Consider the following 15,192-nt stretch of genomic DNA (forward strand, 5'->3'; position numbering starts at 1 on the left):
CTTTAAATCTCCACCTAAGCCCTGCTGCCCAAGCCCCGGGGTAGCGGCGAGCCCTGGGGTAGCGGCGGCGGGGCTCTGGAGGGGATTTAAAGGGCCGGGGCGGTAGCGGCAGCTGGAGCCCTGGGGCCCTTTAAATCCCAGACAGAGCCCGGCCGCCGCTACCCCAGGGCTCGCTACCACAGCAGAGCCCCAGGCCCTTTAAAGCTCTGCCAGAGCCCAGAGCCCTGGGGTAGCGGTGGCAGCCGGAAGTCCCCAGGGCTCCTCAGTGATTTAAAGGGCCCTGGGCTCCACTGCAGGAGTAGCAGCTGGAGCCCTGGGCCCTTTAAATTGCCCCCAAACCCCGGGGTTCCCAGCCGCCTCTGCAGCTGGTAGCTTGGGGGTGATTTAAAGGGCCCGGGGCTTGCAGCCGCCACTACTGCAGCTAGGGCCCAGGGATTTAAGGCCACGCCTCTTCCGGTTGAGGCCACGCCCCCTGCTCAGGACTCCGGTGTACCAGTAAGTCCTTTAACTTACTTTCACCCCTGGGGAGCTTTCAACACACACTAGCCGAGGAGGAGGAGCTATGGAGAAGCCCTGCCTCTTGAAGCTAATGAGAAGAGGGGAGCTCTCCTCTGCTTTTAGTAGAAGAGCGGGTCTTCACTCCCCCAGTCCCACCTCACCCCTACTTTAACCACTGCTCCTCTGAGAGTCAGTGAAGGCACCTGTAATACACAGGTGTCCTCCAGGGCCTAATTTGGCCTGTGGCATCTTTAGCTGTAGTGGAGATGATGGATGAGATCGAAAGAATCCAGCTTGACTCTGAGAACCCAGCCTGGTTTGCAGGGCTGGCTTTGGCAAGTCGAGCAGATGTCATTCAAAAACCAGAGACAAAGCATGGAACCCCACAATGCCTTTTTTACAGAGCAGAAGCACACCTTCATGGCTTGCAGGAATCACGAGTAGACTATTTGAAATCCTGTAGCCAAAAAAAAAAAGTTAGGTTGGCACAGCACATGGTGAGGGATACCGCCTCTGTCACTTCTTCCACTGAATCCGTTCTGAAGCCACCACTCCAATTAGGTCCCTGTAAAGGCTCCCAGAGGAGATTGAGGGACACAATATAGAGCTGTCGGCTGAGAATCAATGCCAGCCCCCTACAATACAGAGCTCATAGGAGGATGAGGGCTGAAATGTCTTTCAGTTAGGAAAGATTTCCTGTTGCAGGCTTCCAGAAGAGGGGTTATAAACAAGATCAGGACTGGCTCCGTGGGCCAGTAAGAGTGCTGCCACATGAGAGAGTGGAAGATCTAATTCACATTCTGAGGTGCCAGGGTAGCTGGGCTGGGAGTGCCAAAGTAGCAAGCGTAGTCATGCAGGTTTGGGGGAAGGGAACCTTTATGGCCGAAAGATGGAGCAGTGTATTAATGAGCTGCATCCTGTCGTCCTTTGCTGGGCGTGAGAACTCTGAAGATGGAGAGAGTAATGAGTGGAGTGAGAAATTTGGTGTTTGGAGGACGCCCTAATCTCTACCTCAATGAGGAAACCAATAGCTTCATTCAAGTTTGAGATAGAGAAGACTTATTTCAGAGTAACAGCCGTGTTAGTCTGTATTTGCAAAAAGAAAAGGAGTACTTGTGGCACCTTAGAGACTAACCAATTTATTTGAGCATAAGCTTTCGTGAGCTACAGCTCACTTCATCGGATGACTTATTGGATCATCTTCCCTGTGCCAAGGTCAGGTTGTTCCGTACAGTGTATATTCCATGAAAAATACCATAATAATATCTTTTAAACCTCAGATCTAAGTGAGTCAATACTAGAGATGGGGACAGACCAAAACCTAGATATGGTCAGACCCAATCTTTTGGAAGTTTAAAATCCATTTCAAATGTCATTGCTCATACTCTGTCTAGCTATAACCTTTTCTAGCTATTATATCAAATCTATCTAGTTTCACAGACAGTGCAAGGCGTTCATCTACTATCCATCTACTCCAAGATTATGCAACAAGTAATGTAAATGGGAGAGCAGATTTTCCTTCTGTCTCTGGAGATGAAGGCTAAGTTTTCTGAAGATGAATGTACACAAAATTTGTACTGTATATACGATTACATGTATGTTGTGTAATGGGATGTCAATGGCCAATTCAGCAAATGCATGATCGTTTGTTTAAAAATACCCAATTTGCAGACATAATTGAAGTAATTGGGCGTGCACATTTTGGGGTGTGCATTCACACTTGGCCTGTTTTTTAAAAAAAATCAAGCTCCAAGAGTCTCCCAATCAACTGTGCAGGGCTTTGTGCAACGTTCTAACTCTGAGAATGGTCAGACAACGCCCTCCATAGAAGAACCTGCAATAAACAAAATCTCAGCTTGTGGTAGATCTAATATGGGGAAATCCCTTTTATATTCCTGACGTGGCCAGGTTCTGCTCTCAGCAATGTTGGGGTAAACCTGAAGTAGTGCTGTTGAAACAGCATCATGATAATTGAGCAACTGCCATGCAAACGTCTTGACACGCCAGTGAAGTCAAAAGAGTTAATCCAGATTTAAGCCAGCATCAATGAGCACAGTCCCAGTATTTTAAGGTAAAGCCAATGCCCACAGAGACAATCCCAAGTCTTCTCTAAAACCCTGTCCATGTTATGAGAGGGCACTATCGAAGTTTAATAAAAAAGCTTGATGACCAAGCTTTAGTGTTGTAATTTGAGAAGCTCAACCTTTCCTTTCTGTGTGTCATACTCCAAGGCTACAGAGTGAAATTCAACAGTGCCATAAACTGGTACATCAGTGGGGATGGCACCCACTTACACCAGGACTGAATTTGGCCCAGTTTTGATAATTCTCCCTGAGATTATGAGAACAACCTGACTGAGCACATGGATGGGGTAACCTGCCACCCACACAAACATTTAAGGCCCCTTTAAAGTTTTTTTATTTTTAGCCTGAGGAAGGGTGGCGCAATCGGCTCAATGTTATCGGATTGCATTACAATGTGATGACATTGCAACATGAAGTTGCATTGTTCCATTACACAGCTATTGTCTCATGACAGTTTGGCTTCAGATGACACTGACAGCACAAACTTTTAAAGGTGGCAGCCCTCAGGATGCAGCTCCTTAAGGTCTGTTAAAGGTTCAAGCTATTCAGTGACACTGTTCGCTGGGTGATCGTTACCTTTGAATGCTCATCATTTGTGCAGTAAGCTCCCGGATCTCGATTATTTTCTCTATCTTTGCTTTGGTTTCTTTTTCAGCACTAGGGAAGAATGCATAAAAATAAGATTGCAAATGTGCATAGAACCACAGTTGTAGTGGGGTGGGAGAGAAGTGTACAGAATAGAGGAAACAGATGGAGCGGCAGGAAATCTTTATTATATCTGAAAATGTACTCTGCCGACTCTCTGTTGTGAAACTGCTTTTGTGATACTCCTGGTCTACTGGATTGACATCAAACTCATGTCACCCAGCTCATTGGCAATATGAACAAACCAAGTCACCTTTGAGCCAAGACCAGAGCTGGGGTTAGGGGTGGGGGACGAGTGAATGGGGTTAAAAGAATTTCAGATCAAAAGGAATGTTCAAGTTTGCAATGAAGAGAGATGGCAAAAAAAACCATCTCCTTCCCCCATTTCCCATTGTAATTTTAAACTTTTTTTTAAAAAAAAATTCTACTATTTACTCACGTCTGAAACAAGGGGATTAGAACCAAGTGTTCCACCCAGACTTTGAGTTACCAGTGACACTATGGTAGATCCATGTAAGTAATTATTATGTTGCAGTACTGGACTCAGCAAACAGAGGATAACAGTAGTTGTTGAGACATGGAGGTACGGGCTAGCAATCAGAGCACATACCCAGGTATCCTGGCATGCTAGTATTCTTCTTACTAGCCAGTCCTGAAGGCCTGTGCTGCTACATCTATACTACCATTGTCACTTGTGCTAGCTAGATGAAAGCTATCCCGGGTAGGCCTACCTGTTCTACAATCACACCTTCACTTACAGATTCCCTTAGAGGTCCCTGAGGGCGGGACCTTTGCCTGGGGATTAGACTATAGTGGCATTGCTGCATTACAACCCTTATCAATGGGCAGGGTGGCTGCCCCATCGATTAAAGCAGCAAAAAAAGGGGCCCAGTCAGCAGCTGTTTGAGGAATCTCCCAGCAGCCCCACTGCAGGTGTCCACCCCCATGCAGGGCAGCAATAGAAACAACCTTCACAGGGTGGTGAATCCCCCTTTGGACTCAAACTTGGCTTAAGCCAATGATGTCGCTTGACTGGGCAGTGAGCCTGAATCAATCAATCTTAGAGCTCTGCAGGGAGAAGTCTGGGTCTGTGTGTAACCTCTAGTGTGGGTACCCAAACAGACGTGCCCAGAGACAGGGGCATGAACCTGCCGCCTTGCCACATGCAGAACTCCCAGTGATGCTCCTGGGAGCACTGTGTGTGCAGCAGAGACCCTGGCTGGGGAGCCCCTTCGTGTCCAGACATCCATGCCAAAGCGTCTACGCGTTGCCCCCACCACTTGCGTTACGTTTTCAGCGCCTGAGCAGAGTTTTTATCGTTCTCCTTCAGGAACTCGTCAAACATGGCGGCGTCCTTCTCCAGGTACTGTTCAGCCTTTTCCAGTTTTGCTTCCTCTTCTGCTGCTAAATTCTCCAGCTTCTGAATTTCATCTCTCTTTATTGCCACAGCGTACTGAAATCAACCCAAAAGGGCAACACGGTGACTCATGCTAGCTCCTCACTCCGCTTGTTCCTTCGAATTCTGGTTTAGCCTGGTTCTTTTCTGGCTGCTGCAAACATTGTTACATCAGCCACAAACATACACACGGCTTCACAGTGCACCTTCGCCCGGAGGATCTCAAAGCACTTTGACCCCCATGTGCTGATGGGTGGGCTGAGGCAGGGAGATGCTTAATGATTCACAGAGCAAGTCAGTGCTAAAGCTAAAAATAGAACTCAGGAGTCCTATAACCCCCTTCCCTGCTCTAATCACTAGATAATACCATTGATTTCAACTGAGTTATATTGGCATAAGATGGGAGTTGTATTTGTGAATCAGGTCCAATCTGTCCACACACTTACACTGTCATCATCACCGCAGTGTCCAAGCACATCACAGTCATTAATGACTTTATTCTCATAACAGCCTTGTGCAGGGGGGAAGTATTATCCTCATTTTACAGATGAGGAACTGCGGCAAAGGGACATTAAGCGATTTACATAAGATCACATAGTAAATCTGTGATAGAGCCAGATATCCTGAGTCCCTCTCCAGTGCCTTAACCACAATACGAACACACTCAGCTAACGAGGCCTGATTAGCACCTCCCTGCTCTAACCACAGGACATGCTGCATATGAAACAACACACAAGGAAGGAGCTTAAAATAGGTTTTACATAAATCACATTCGTAAACCAAAGCCAAATACCTGCAGCAGAAACATCTGTCGCTTCTTGTCTATGTATTCATGGAGCATCTCTTTTTCCACTTGCTGGTCTGAAAGCATGAGACAAAGTCGTGCAAGCTGGAGGTAGAACAAGTAGTCAAATGACCCGACAAAAGGAGGCGTCTATGCAAAATCGCATTTACTAGCGAGAGCTCATTGGAATGGGCATGGGCGTCTGCACTTGAGGCCTAAACGAGCAGGTACAGAATTAAGCCAGCTCACGCTGGGTGTCTTTGTCTGCTGGAGGAGGGAAAAAACAGGAAGTTGAATGGTAACAGAAAGTGAATTAACTTTGTCCTTGATTAGGAAAAGGAGAAAAAACTCAGGAGGCTTCTGGCACTTGGATGGAGTCACAGGGTTGAATCAGGATAATCTCTGAAGCTGAGAGAACTAGATAATTCATTGCTTTAAAAAGCAAAGTGCTGAACCTTTGTGGTTTTCAGTCTTTGTTATTCAGGTTTGTGCTCATCACTGCAGTTAGTGCCAAAGCAGAAAAAAATGGCTTGCAAAGCACGCAAAAACAAAGCAGAATTTTACTTGCAGAGGTAAAACCTTGTGCATGTATTTAGCAACAAGAAAGTACTAAGGATGCTGAGGTGGAGTTCCTGGACTGGTTCTCCAATCTGTTACACTGGTTTTATACTGATTTGAATGGAGTTACACCTGCATAAAACTGGTATAACAGAATGGAGTGTCAGGCCCCCATAAGGGCCAAATTAAGTCACATTGCATTAATGGCAAAACTCCTATTGACTTTCATGGGATCAGCATTTGGCCCTAAATGCAGACAAATATAACCTGCTGGATCATGGTGGAATGGAAATATCTCCATGACCCACAGCCTAACCTTGAGCCTTGGGAGCCCCAGACCAAGCTCTGTAATGACTCGCACCCCACGCAACACTATTGATGACAACTTTTTGCACAGGGTGTAAGATAAGGCAGAATTTGGTCCACTGTGTTGTAATAAATTTCTCTGTGTGCCACATATAAGTCCTTATGTACATACCTATAGTAGAGACCAGGTGCATGGATATTGGCCAGCTATGATAGACGACTGTGGTGCCTGCATGCTAGAGGAACTCAACTTAGTGATCTATGAGCTGCTTCTGAAGTGAACAAGAATATTTGCAACTCTCAACCCTTCTTTGCTTCTTTGTTACAGTCCCACAGAGAACCTGATGGGATGTTAAGTCTAGCAAGTTCTCTACCTTTGGTGACCGCTATCTTCCAAGAGATACTTTCTTGGAGAGCTTTCAGTCGCTTTGCTTCTGCTGCCAGTGCTCTGTCCTCTGCGTCCTCCTCCTTCTGGAGCTCCTTCTTGAACCCCGACTGCTTGGCATTCATCATAGTGGAATAGGTCATCTTCTCATGGACTTTCAAGGTCTTCTTTCGCTCACGTTCCTAGGGGGAGACTTCAGTTATGTAGACAAGTTCTCCTAGTCAAGTAGTCTGTCCAGTACACTCTTCAAATGACTCAAGAGATTATTTTATAATCTAAGTGATCTCCCCACTAGTAAGCTTTTCTGATATTTAAATTGGCTCAATTTCATCCTATTACTCCTAGTGATACTGCCTTGGAGCCACCAAAATAATTGGTCTCATTCCTTGAAGCTGATACCCAGCAGTGTGTACACTGTTGCTACATCTCCTCCCCTGCTAGATTTTAAATGTATGTATTGAGTGCCTCGTGTTTCCCTTTGTGGGTTATTTCTGAGGGGGGGGGGAACTGGCAGAGTCTCCTATCCATTCTTCTATTACAGGGCTACCATTTGTCCCCCTACTCAGCAGAAGAGGCTGATCTCGGGGAACTTCTCAAATGTAAGGGACATGCATACAGAGGACTCTTGCCTCCACAGTGCTGCCTGCCTCCTGCAGTCTCTTGAAAGCACAGACCCTACAAGGGTTGTACTACTATGGACTCCCCTGTGTCCTTCCCCATTTGTGGTTCTGGAGCCCTGAGGAAACCCCTCCAGGTCTGTGGGGAAGAAGGAAGCATACCACAGAGCCAGCTCTCCCCAACTTCCAGGCCTCACTAGTCTGCTCTCGGGGTTCCAATTCCCCTCCTCTTACGGACAGAAGCCTGCAGCCCTAAATTAATCTGTCAACCTTAGCATTCATTTAGCTTGTGGTCCAGCACAAAACCAGCATTAGTATATGGGCTCTCCAAGTCAAGGGATGAGTCTGATTAATTGTAAAACAGGAGATCTGTAAAACCCAAGGCTGCTACAGAAATAAGTAATCCCAGTAGCCTCAGGAGCCTCCCACAGGAATGGGAAATCCACCATTATATAGAAGGAAAGAAGCAAAAGAGCAATAAAAATAATCTTCAAATACCTGCCCAGATTCTCAGCTGCTGTTAATCAGCCTGGCTCCATTGACTTCAGTGGAGCTACTCTGATTTACACCAGCTGAGGATCTGGCCTGTAATGTTCTTTCATACAACAAGTTTTGTTAAGGCTGCCATCCCCTTTCGAATGCACTGCAAACATCTTAGCTTTTGCCTTAGTTGTTATACATACCACCTTAGCCCTTTCTCTTTCCTTGTCTCTCAGTAAGAAGATATCCATATCCGAAGGGATTTTAAATGGGTTTTTCCACATCGGAAACGCCTCATTATCTATGCACACAGCAAGAAACAGAACTCGATTAGCAGAATCTCAGTGTGGTGATAGCTAAAAAGGCCAATTTCAAAATATAAAATTCATGGGCAGTGTTTTAATCTGAGTTACCTCAGCACTATCCAACATATTTTAAAGGGACGCCGTCAATGTATAACCTGGTCCTTTTGCTAGGGGAGATGGGCATTTTAAGAGTAAACTGTTCCTGAAGTGGCAAATTCACAATGGGCCAAATACTGTGTTTTGTCCTGAGGTTTTACTGTCCTTACTAATTGTTTACAATGGACGTTTTGCCTTGAGTAAGGGCCTCAGGATTTGGCCATATTAAAGGAACTTCACTCTATCAGAGATCACTATTGATGGGCCCTACGGGGTATAGTTTTGGGAATTAGCACATTTGCAGCAGTTGATCTTTTGGGGAGGCTGTGTTGACAGAGCAGAGATTTTACTGTTTAGCTACACCCACCTCGCTCTCTCATCCAGTTCCAGTGGGCCAGTTCCTGAAGTCCTTACCCAATGTTTTACTCAGCTAAAGCTCCCACTGATGACATTAGAACCTGCCAGACTAAAGGTTGTACAGCAACCTGAATAAGCACCTGTAGATCTGGCACGTGGTTAACAATTAAAAGCTGAAAAGAGTATCAGGACCTTACCTGAAAGTGAAGACTTTGTTTCCACTCCAGAGTTGGTAGAGGGAACCCCAGAGGTTGGCACTGTTTGCCGAGAAAATGTCCTAGCCTCTGGTTCAATACAAATTAATATTCAGCCATCAATAAATCAATAGTAATAAGCAAAATTGGCAAGAAGGCAGGGCAATACTTGAATCCATAGACTTAATCCCCAAGTCTTGGCATTTCCTTGCTTTTACAGACATCAGAAAGGGGGCTTTTGTTACCTTTTAATTTCTCATAGAAAGATGCAACAGTAAAGCTTCTTCCTATCTTCTGCAGGATGCTTGGGTTGAGCATGTTTTTCAAACATTGATAGTAGGGCTTTTCCAAAGGGAAATTAACACAATACCCTGTTGTCAAATCAAGGCCACTTTCTGATCAGAGAGGGGCTATTTCTCACATCTTGTCCTGAATCTTGGGGTGACTTTGTAATGTGAATGAAGATTGATTACAGAGCTCAACCATTAACTCCTTTCACTAGATTTTAATGAAATTATAACCCACGGCCTTTGGACAGAGTGACGGTACCATATCTGCCTGTCTTAAGGAACCAGTACATCCATAATCTAGGGTTCCTTTCTGTAATATAATAATATGTGCAGTGCACATATAGGGCCTGAGCTGAACCCCTTTTAAGTCAATAGGAGTGTTTCCATGGGCTTCTATGGGGTTTGGACAAGGCCCACAGGTGCAAATTTTGCCATCAGCAATACAAATCCAAATAACTCCATTGACAACAGTGCAGTTATTTTGGATTTACACAAGTAACTCAGAGTGGAATTTGGTATACAATGTTTTAAATGCCCCATAGTGGTACTTCCAATTACATTACTATGTAGGATGGGAAATGCCTGTTGGACTATACCAGAATGCTTAATAGGAACTTGAACAGGTTGGTTTTGGTGTTGTGTTTCCTACATCCAAAGAGCAAAACATTCACTTGCAGTCTAGATTAGTTTTATTTTAGATGAAAGAATATAGCAAAGAAAGAACAAATATCAAGTCTCCATAAGAAAGGAAAAAGAAAGCATCTCTCACTCTGTAATATCTTCTTTTTCAAACCCCTCACTGTCCCACTCCCAGCAGATGGTTGGGCAGACTTTTTACATTGAAAAGGTGGAGAAACATGATCCAATGGGTGAGTCCTTGATAGTGGGAAGTGAACCCCGTGGACGCTAGAGCTAAAAGCTTGCACCACTACCACCTAAACTAGCAAACTCAGCTCTCTTAGCCAGCACCTGTAGAAAACTCAAACTTCTATGTGATCCAGCCACAAGAGGGGGACAGAGAGCCACACTCAGAAAGTGTGGGTTACACACAGAAAATAAAGTCCAAGGCCTGGTCTACACTACATGGTTAGGTTGATGTTTTCTGCCTTGCAGCAACCTAGCTGTGAAAAGAACAAGGAGTCCTTGTGGCACCTTAGAGACTAACAAATTTATTTGGGCATAAGCTTTCATGGGCTGAAACCCACTTCATCAGATGCATGCAGTGGAAAATACGGTAGGAAGGTATATATATATACACAGAGAACATGAAAAAATGGGGGTTGCCGTACCAACTCTAACAAGACTAATCAATTAAGGTGATAATAATAGCCCACCTTAATTGATTAGTCTCATTAGAGTTGGTATGGTAACCCTAATTTTTTCATGTTCTCTGTATATCTATATCTATATATATCTTCCTACTGTATTTTTCACTGCATGCATCTGATGAAGTGGGTTTTAGCCCACAAAAGCTTACGTTCAAATAAATTTTTTAATCTCTAAGGTGCCACAAGGACTCCTCGTTCTTTTTGCTGATACAGACTAACACGGCTACTGCTCTGAAACCTAGCTGTGGAAGAGTCTCCACTTAAATTTGTTTCCCGCTGACGTAAGTGATGTAGTAACCATTGTAGTAACACCACCTCCCCAAGCGATGTAGAATCATGGTCAATGTAATTAGGTCGATCCAGTGTCAGTGTAGACACTGCGTTGCTTACATCAACTGTTCCTCGCTTTCAGGAGCTGTCCAACAGTGCCCCACACTAACAATACAATTGATACAAGCACTCCTGGTGAGAAGCTGCACTGCTGACACGGGGAGCCAAATGTGCATAGCCCCAAGCAATTTAACAGCTGCACTGGTTGTATGCCGATGTAAGTTAGGCTGACATAATTTTGTAGTGTAGACATGGCTTTAACTATGTATACCACTTTTGGGAAAGGAGGGACAAAATAAAACATAGGGGGTTTGTTAGTAATAAGCCTTATGGTCTCTGTCTTTCCTTAAAGACATGAACATTCCCACGCATGCCATACACCACACTTCTAAGTGCTCCAGCCAAAACCCACATTTCATCATTAGATTTATGCTTTGCAAGCAACAAGTTACGAATTAAAATTCTTACTGGAAATGGCTCCAGAGCTGGACGTTTCCTGGGACACAGTCAAATGCGAATAGGACACCACAGACATGCTGTACGAATTCCGTTCTGATGACTTCTCGGGAAAGGTTTAGATGGGCAGTTGGCTGAGTTTTATATTTTCTGCGATAGAACCTAGGGGGAAAGCATAATGATCACAATATAATTATCTATAATGTACAGACAGAAGAATGATTGTAGTTTATCATCAAAATTCACCCACAATCAACAGACACAATTGCCATGCCTCCTTCCTTTGGAAGGTGACTCCTTAGGACAAGTTCAGATGGGAATCAGTTGCACTGGTGTAATTCCACTAGAGTCAGTAGGATCACTCCAGACGTGCACTGGCATAAAGGAGAGGAGAAAATATTGACTGCCATTTGCACTGGTTTTAAGGCTATATTTTAAGCAGTTTCATTTGCATTGCCACCTACGCTTAAAACAACCTCCCACTTCCTGTACAAAAAGTGGTCTCCACCTTCCCTTTCCAACCCTGCCCCTTAAAACCCCAGACTCCTTTAAAGAAGCTTTCTCCATCACAGAAACTGGCTTTCACTCTCCTTCTGCATTAGGTCCAAACCACGAGTGTCACTGGGTTAGCACCAGCTCAAAAAGAAGAAAGTTCCCTACAAAATCACCCTTCCTGCAGTATCTGGGGTTTCTGTAGGGCTAACCCTGTTTATCTTGTGAGCCCTAAGCAAATCCCAACTTGGGTGGTAGCTGTGTAATCCAAATTCTGCTGCATGGTGTAAGAAATATCTTGGTCATGCAGGGCAACTGGGCAAACACAACAAACCCCTAAAAGTGCAAACCCCTCAATGCTCACTTGGCTATCTATAATCCAGAGCTGTGCTACTCCAGAATGCAAAGTGCCGTTTGCCCGGTGCTAAGCACTTTCAATTCCCATTGAAATGAATGAGAGTGGAGAGCACTCAGCATCTTGCAGGGCTATATATGTGTGCACTAACCATTTATCTGTGACGTTCTTTGAGATAAAAGGTGCTTCATAGGATAGTGTTACACTGAGAAAGACTGATGAGTGCAAGGATCATAAGTCTATTTGAGAGTGGGTGTGAACGCACCCTTCACTTGAGATAGTTGTAAGAAGCACTTCAGGACCCACACCTAAAAAAAGAGCTAACAGAATCTGCCCAGAAACTAACAACATGGTGAGGAGGGGTCCACTGGGTATTGTGACCAGGTATGAGAAAGAGAGGGAAGGCAGAACACAGAGACAGACAGAAGGAGCAGCTGAAAGCGCGGTATCTGACCCTGGAAGAAACCTTGGGTCATGGGTGCAGACTGAAAAGAATGGTCTTGGTGCTGTGAGAAGAAGCTGCTTCCTACTGTTTGATTCCGTGTGCATTCAGAGAGACAGGAGGACTTTGTAAATAAACAAAGCTGTATCAAAGAAATGCCTCTCACCGATTTCTGTTCCCAACGGGAACATCTCCAAGGCTACAAACTTCCATTAGCTGCTCGGGCCAAAAAAGGGGCAACAATAATAAGGGTCCTTCTTTAACCCTGTTCCTAAGGTGTGGATACATTTTTTTTCTTTTATAAATCTTATTATAGATTGTTTGCACAGCACTTTGTAAATTATCTAAAATGTTACCTAAGTGCTAATAGGGTTAGTTATTAAGATCCATAATGAAAAAATGGTATTAAAATCATTTGGTGTCTCTTTCACAACCTTTGACATTTTAATGGTTCCACAGGTCTATACCGTCACTCACTGGTGCCAAAGTCAATTGATAGGGAATTACCATTTTTAGTTTACTGATAAATTTACCTGCCACATTTCCCTAGCATTAAGGTGCAGTGCACAAAAATGCTGAATGAAACATACACAATCAGTCTAGAAATAGAATTAATAAGATAAAATGTAGGTTAGTTTCCAAGTTCCCAGAGCATTGGATGGGCTCAAGTCTTGAGCCAGCAGCAGGTAATTGAGAAGCAGACGGGTTAGGTTTCCCTGGCTTCCAACAAAACACACACACATGCATACACACTCACCCACCCGCAGGTAAATCATAGAATCATAGAATATCAGGGTTGGAAGGGACCTCAAGAGGTCATCTAGTCCAACCCCCTGCTCAAAGCAGGACCAATCCCCAATTAAATCATCCCAGCCAGGGCTTTGTCAAGCCTGACCTTAAAAACTTCTAAGGAAGGAGATTGTAAGATTCATCAGTGCATGGAAGTTCCTAGTGAAACATACTAATGCCTCCAACTTTCTGTCTCAGTGAAAAGCTGTATTTGCTGTTAAAAACCGTAGGAGGGGAAAACGCAATAAAAATTATACCTCCCTTCTTTGGCTTCTCGCCCCAGTGACTACCCTACCCGCTCTGATAGCAGCGTGGGTCAGTTGCAGCCGGGCAGAGCCATGCACCTGGAAGAATGGCACAGAACCGTGCAGACTTTGGTTAGCTCCGCGGCTTCGTTTGTTCTCCACTCTTGTTTATGTTGTCAAGGAAACCTTCTCTCCTGTTGCCCGGCAACTGTCTACGTCATAAAGGAAAGAAGAGCTGCGTCACTTTGGTGCGCTATTCCAGAATGATGGGGAGGGCAGGCAAACTAGCTAACCGGCTGCACTTGCAGGAGGGTGGGTGGTAGCAGTTCTAGGCTTCGCAAAACAAGCGAGTAAACCGGCGGCAGGGGCAATTTAGTTGCAATTAAAGATATTGTGCATGACTATGAAGTTGATAAACATAAAGCGGCCACAAGTTTCAAGAAAAATCCATTGTAGCTGCTTTTGCAGGTCTCTTGAGCACGAAATTGCGGTTAGCGGCAACTGCGGGTCTCTTGCACATAAACCAACCAAGGGGCTGCACATGACGTGCCACTGTGTTTGGTAGGTGTTTGGCAGGATTCATTGCAGGTTTCTTTCTACTGATTTTGCAGAGGTTCTTCTTTCCCTGGATAATAACAGTCTAGGGACCATTTTCAGAGGCAAAGAGGTATATTGCTAATCATGCATTTCTACTTCTTATTTTTAGTGGAAAGAATTTAACCCTATCTCTACAAATCTTATACATAGGGAGACAGTTTATCTAAGAGGTTAGAGCAGGGCCTCCATCCAGGCTTCTAAACCTGACTGCAATTTTCTGGCTGTGTGACTGTGAGCAAGTCACTTGACCTCTTTGGAGCTCAGTTTACCCTTTCCCCAGCTGTAAAATATGGATAATTAAATTTAGTCACCTCAGAAGGGTGTTGTTTGGCTTACTAAACTAACAGCTGTAAAGGACTCATCAGATGAAAGGTGCTGTAAAATATTATTATGTCATACATTTATAAAGGCGTATTGGAAAAATATGATTTTGGGGAATGGGGGGAGGGAAAGGTATCAAAAACCCCTTATTTTCTCTTTGTTGTGCCCAAAGGGAAAAATATCGGTTCCAGATATATCAATGTGCTTCTTTTGTGTTCTAGGGATTAGCAGTTGAGCTTTCTAAAACAGCAATTTCTGTGTTACAATAGATTTCTAGATGGCTTTACCCACCTGAATAAATCATACAGCATGACAAATAACAGGATTTGTTTTTAAAAAGAGCAAACTCCTATTTAATGTGTTATTTTCCATTGTTGTGGATCGCTAAAATATGGGACTCACTGAGCTGTAAAGTCTCTCTCAATAATTCAAGCAAGAGGAGGATGTTGCTTATAAAAGAGGAAACTTCTGTTTACCCCAAACAAATACTTCAGCATTTGGCAAAAAAATACAGGGTAATCTTATGTTTCTGTAAAGGAATCTTTTAGTTGAAAATTTCCCAGTTGTAGTAGAAGATTTGAATCAGGAGAGAAATTGAAAAATCATTTTGCGTATTAAAAAAAATCAAGGAACAAATTGTACTGCAAATGCAATTCTCTAAATGTAAATAGCCTTTGGAAGTAAGGATTTATAATGGAACTGCAGATACAGAGCTGTAGTGGTATGCATAGACATCACTGGAGTGCATAACGTAGGAACCTAGGAGATTAGGACAGCTATAGCTCTAATATATGGAGTCATTTCTCATAGTGAATGATACAAATTCTATAGCTATGTTTCCC

General features: G+C 44.0%; 1 protein-coding gene across 4 annotated transcripts in view; it reads right to left on the reverse strand.

Annotated features, from left to right (window-relative positions):
- The window catches only part of CFAP100 (cilia and flagella associated protein 100), a 26,536-nt gene extending 12,949 nt beyond the window's left edge, over window positions 1-13,587 (reverse strand). For 2 of the 4 annotated variants that reach the window (XM_073351329.1, XM_073351331.1), the window contains exons 1-8: window positions 13,445-13,587; window positions 11,122-11,271; window positions 8,709-8,795; window positions 7,957-8,054; window positions 6,646-6,838; window positions 5,417-5,484; window positions 4,517-4,680; window positions 3,159-3,239 (exon numbers count right to left, since the gene is read on the reverse strand). In XM_073351329.1, the coding sequence (XP_073207430.1) occupies window positions 3,159-3,239; window positions 4,517-4,680; window positions 5,417-5,484; window positions 6,646-6,838; window positions 7,957-8,054; window positions 8,709-8,795; window positions 11,122-11,188 (758 nt within the window). In that variant the 5' untranslated portion in view covers window positions 11,189-11,271; window positions 13,445-13,587. The remainder of the gene's footprint in view (window positions 1-3,158; window positions 3,240-4,516; window positions 4,681-5,416; window positions 5,485-6,645; window positions 6,839-7,956; window positions 8,055-8,708; window positions 8,796-11,121; window positions 11,272-13,444) is intronic. The other 2 variants (XM_073351330.1, XM_073351332.1) reach the window with 2 other exon arrangements.
- Between the last annotated feature and the right edge of the window lie 1,605 nt (window positions 13,588-15,192).

This window comes from Lepidochelys kempii, chromosome 7 (assembly GCF_965140265.1).
Source record: "Lepidochelys kempii isolate rLepKem1 chromosome 7, rLepKem1.hap2, whole genome shotgun sequence".
NCBI lineage: Eukaryota > Metazoa > Chordata > Testudines > Cheloniidae > Lepidochelys > Lepidochelys kempii.